The 4798-nt window shown below is 42.8% G+C and overlaps 1 protein-coding gene across 4 annotated transcripts in view; it reads right to left on the bottom strand.

Moving 5' to 3' along the window:
- Nfx1 (nuclear transcription factor, X-box binding 1) overlaps window positions 1–4798 on the bottom strand; it is a 61841-nt gene that overhangs the window by 7373 nt on the left and 49670 nt on the right. For 2 of the 4 annotated variants that reach the window (XM_010619202.3, XM_010619203.3), the window contains exons 16-20: window positions 4492–4533; window positions 3014–3244; window positions 2082–2155; window positions 1111–1212; window positions 552–593 (exon numbers count right to left, since the gene is read on the bottom strand). In XM_010619202.3, the coding sequence (XP_010617504.1) occupies window positions 552–593; window positions 1111–1212; window positions 2082–2155; window positions 3014–3244; window positions 4492–4533 (491 nt within the window). The remainder of the gene's footprint in view (window positions 1–551; window positions 594–1110; window positions 1213–2081; window positions 2156–3013; window positions 3245–4491; window positions 4534–4798) is intronic. The other 2 variants (XM_010619204.3, XM_010619205.3) reach the window with 1 other exon arrangement.

Here is a 4798-nt window from a genome sequence, read left to right as displayed (position 1 = left end):
AAAAAACCAAAAAAAAAAAAAAAAAAGCATAAAGTCAAACTTCAAGGTAAAGCAAGGCTATACAGCCTCCTACACACCTGTAAGAATGATTAAAATGAAAAAGGCCAGGCCAGGGATTTAGTTCAGTGGTGCTGACACCTGCCTCGAAAGTGCAAGAATCCAAATTCAATTCCTAGTACCAAAACAAACAAAACACTGATAATCCCAAGCACTGGCAAAAAGGTATAGTATCAATGGGAATTACCAACCTGCCGGAAGAGTGTAAGTTGTTGTTGTTGTTATTATTATTATTGTACTGGGCATTAAACACAGTGACTTTGCACTGAGTTACATCCCAATCCCTGACTTACGATTTACTCATCTATCTATGTATCTATCTATGTATCTATGGTTTTTTTGAGACAGGGTCTTGTTTTGTATTTCAGACTGGCCTTGAATTCACTATTTAGCCCAGGACAGCCTTGAACTCACGGTGAGGGAAGAGTTGCTCCCTCCCACTACTGACATAGGATTCAAGGACAAGCAGATAACAAGCAGTTGGAACCACTTACCTTTTCCTTTCCAAGGCTGAACACTCTTCGTCACACTCTAGCCTTGATGAGCAAATAAAAAAAATTGTCAGGGCATACAGGTCATAGTACGGCTTTTGCCCAGCAAGACAGCCTTAGGTGGATAATCTGACTCCTGCCAAAGGGCTTCTCTCCAGGGCAGGAAGCAGCTCATGAGGCCACCTACTTCCGGGTTTCACTAGCACCACTGTCCTGGGAATCTCATTTTACGGAGCTTCATGTTCCCTAGGTACACTCTGACAGCCCCAACTCCCACTCCAGGTACAGCTACCACTATGGCTCTCTGTTCTTCTGTGGGCTGGACTACTTCCATCTAGGATACCCCTTTCTCTATCAACTGTCTCAATTAAGACTTGGAAAATCCCTTCTACTCTTAGTTCCATCCCAGTACTCACTGGGGTTGGGGTGGGTGTGGTCTCAATGTTGAAGACTGCTGAATATCTACTCTGTCAGGCTCACTGTGGGGGAGTGAGGCAAATGAACGAACCCTGCCTTCTGGAAACTAGAAAAACAAGGTATCAATACACAGTTTCAAAGTCACCTGGCTTGTTGAACTTCTTTTTTAGTAATTAACTTGCTGATCTCCACTGAATCACCAAGCTGCATGTCTGTTATTTTAGAGGCCATAGAAATAGCAGCTATCCTGAAATATAAAAAAGAGGAGAAAAGCTGGGCGTGGTGGTGCATGCCTGTAATCCCAGCACTCGGAATGCTGAGGCACAGGAGGATCACTGTGAGTTCGAGACCAGCCTGGGCTACATAGTGAGTTCCAGGTCAGTCTCTACTACATAGTGAGACCCTGTCTCAAAAAAAAAAAAAAAAAAAAAAGAGAGAGAAGCGCTGCAGTTTCACAAGAACCTATCCATGTCAGGGATACAGAAGAACTCTGGAAGAGTTCACCACAAGAGTTATCCTCTGGAAGAATCCACCACAAGTCTTGTGGTCTTGGAAGCCTGTCACGTTTATCATACAAGTCCTTAATTAGATTCTAAGCAGCTACCCAGGAAGTCATGCGGTAACCCAACTTCTCATTACTCCCCTCAGCATGTGGACCAGTGCTCAGCACTCAGGAGGTATTCAAACATAGCCAGCCTGATGTCTGCATGTCTGTGGTACACCTCTACACCTAATCAGAGATACACACAACCAGTCATTCCCTCATACCTCCACCGCTGAGAAACCCCACTCTGGAGAGGGGACACAGGACCTAGCCTTGGGGGTGCCACTATCAGTGATAGGACATCAAAGCAACTCATTTCACATCTGTGTATCTTTCCTTCTTATTTCATTGTATAATAAAAGCAAAAGGGGAGAAGGAAGAAAAATGAAAACGTTCCTTTACAAATTAGAAGTTAGGGAAGAGAAGACATGTAAGACAACATGTTTTCTTTGAATCAGAGAAGGTAGATTTAAAAAAACCTTCCAACCTTCAGAAAAGATGCAAGGATTCTCCAATAAACACGAGTCCCCTTCACCGAGACCAACAATCATTAGCATTTCTGCAGTACTAACCTCTGATAAGTACTGGATGCTTCAGAGCAAATCACCATTTCTTTTCTTCGTCCACATTCACACTGTAGCTCTACCTGAGGTAAGATGAACACATAACCACTCTTGAGCAAATAAGAAGCACATGAGTGAGCCGGTTTCACTTTTAAAGCCTCTCTCTACTAGACGTGGTGGCTCATGCCTGTAATCCCAGTACTTGGGAGGCTGAGGCAGGCAGACTGCCAGCCTGGGCTAGTTAGTGAATTTGAGGCTAGCCTGAACTATGCAACAAGACCTTGTCTCAAACAAAATAAAACAAAGCCTCTGTCAAATCAAACCAGGGCGGGACAGAGAACACAGTCAGTGAAGGCCACTCTTAAGAGATGAAAAGAAGCTAACCACACATGCAAATTCATAACACAGTACTTGACATGGTACTAGGAGAGACACGTACAGTTCAAAATGCCCCTTTCTAGAAACTACTACTGTCTTGTTGTTAATCTGGGCTGAAAGGGCAGCCTAGAATGAAGTTTATACCAGTGAATCAGAAGTGGACACATGCCCAGTCAACTGAGGCCTAGTCAATCTCACTTATCTCTTCACTTTGACCTCCTCAAAGTGGCCCTGCGTGATTCCCCAGACCATTTCCATGCTCTCACAGCACCCTCTACAAGGACGGAACTACTCTTCTATGATACCACAGTCATAATTATCATGTGAGTAATCATTTAGTGAATATCTCTTCTGAAAAATTATAAGAGATTGTTTCTCTTGTTCACTAGTCAGGTTGCAAAAGGCTTATGACTTACACTACCTTTCTCTGGCTAACTTAACTTGCAATTTCTCTCAACTAATGACCTCTGATTAGGATACTTGCCCAGGCTCTGCTGCTGTCAGTCCTGGATTCACTAGCAGGCACAGTGATCGATGCTCTATCAGGAGTCTAGAATACCCACCTTGGCTTTACAAGCAGTCACTGGGCAGGATGAGCCGGGGTGGCAGGGTGCCATACATGGGTGGCCACAGTCAGCTCTGGGGGTGCTGCAGGGCTGCTTGCAGGCCTCATCCACAAGGCATTCTCCTTTGTGACATAGTCTCTGACACTTGTGCATCCCGCATGGTAGGGTGGCACTGCAGGGTAATCCGCAAGAGATATCAACCAGGTGACAGGGGATGTTGCTTCGTAACTAGGAGAGAGAGAAGTAGCCAAATTCTCATCTCTGTGTGCGATCTAGGGTGAGTTTTCATTTTCCCTTAGAACATTTAAAAACTTAAAACTTTTAGAAAATGTTTAAAGTTATTTTTATCTGAAAACAATTATTTTGATTTTTAAAACCCACAAGGTTCATTTCAAAAGAAAACATATCTGAATCTTATTTAATAGTAATATTTGTCATGCTCCAAAAAGATTTGTAGCAGCCCAGTGTGACCTGGGAAAAGCTTTTCAAGATGGCCACAAGCAAAGGACATTAAGAAACTAAGAGTACTTAAAAAATGCTATCATCATCTGGGAAGACAGGTGATCTCCTCCCTCCTTTCCAGGCGCTAAGGCACTGACTTGACAGACAACCTTACATGGGCTAGCATAGAGGCCCTATTCGTCCAGAGTTCTGAGACTCCTAGCATGGCTGTTTTAGGTGTTTAAATCCTCAACTCTCCTCACATCTCCCAACTGATGGTCTCATAGCTTCAGGTAGCCCTGCCCATTTAAAAAACTAAGAGGCAACAGGAACTCCAACTCATTTTTTCCAAGAAAATCCTATGCTTCCAGGTTTCTCCACTGCAGTAAAAAACTACTGGAATTTTATTCCAGTGAGACAAAAGCCTACTTTTATAAACTGTATTCATTCAAATTCTTTTAAGAAGCCTCAAAGTGAGGATTATTCTTCTACTCCGGTGACATATATTCTTGAAGAGGCCTCCAAAGCCTAGGACATAGATGCTTCCAATTGCTTTGGAGTCCGTATTTGATAGGACGGAACTCCCAATCATTACACACAACCCATACAGTACCAGGGTCCCAGGGATAACTTCTGTTTACGCTCTGCCCTCCGCTGTCTGCTCCTCACATTACCTACCCATCTTCTCACTGTTCTTTAGGGTGTTATTTCCTTCAAGATGCCTTCCTTTGGTACAAACCCTTCCTATCCCCCTCAGTACCTGGTACTCCCACATTACTATTTATATGTCCACCTCCCACCACCAAGTGAAGGCTCCAAATGGGCAGGGGTTTTACCAGTTCTGTTAACTTCTGAACCACCCCAAACCTAGCCTGTTACCAGCATATGGTAAGTACTCACTTAAGATTTGTTGAATAAAGTTTAAGTCAACAACAAAAGATGAAACATGAATGTTTTAGAATGGATAAACTCACAGAGATGAGATTTTTAGAGGAGAAATTAATATGAAGGACTATGACTTGAGAACCACTCACAGGAAATAAGTGGAGAAAAATGTGTCCATCAAGATAAGAATCCTGAAAGCATGTTGTTACAGATGTCAAGAGAATTTCCAGAAATGTTGGTCAACATGTTATGAAGTAAAAAGAACAGGTTACAAAACAGTATAATCTTAACTAGAGTAGGGGAAGTATGTATCAACACATGCCTGACAGATAATACACTAGAATGTTAGATCATCTTTCTTGGGCTCGGTGAAGCACTTGCCTGGCATGCACAAGGATCTGGGTTCAATTCTCAGCACCCTCCCACCACCAATTAAAAAAAAAAAAAAAAAAAAAA

Source organism: Fukomys damarensis, unplaced genomic scaffold (genome assembly GCF_012274545.1).
Source record: "Fukomys damarensis isolate Sample0158 unplaced genomic scaffold, DMR_v1.0_HiC HiC_scaffold_36, whole genome shotgun sequence".
Classification (NCBI taxonomy): Eukaryota; Metazoa; Chordata; class Mammalia; order Rodentia; family Bathyergidae; genus Fukomys; species Fukomys damarensis.
This window is presented reverse-complemented; position numbering and strand designations above follow the sequence as displayed.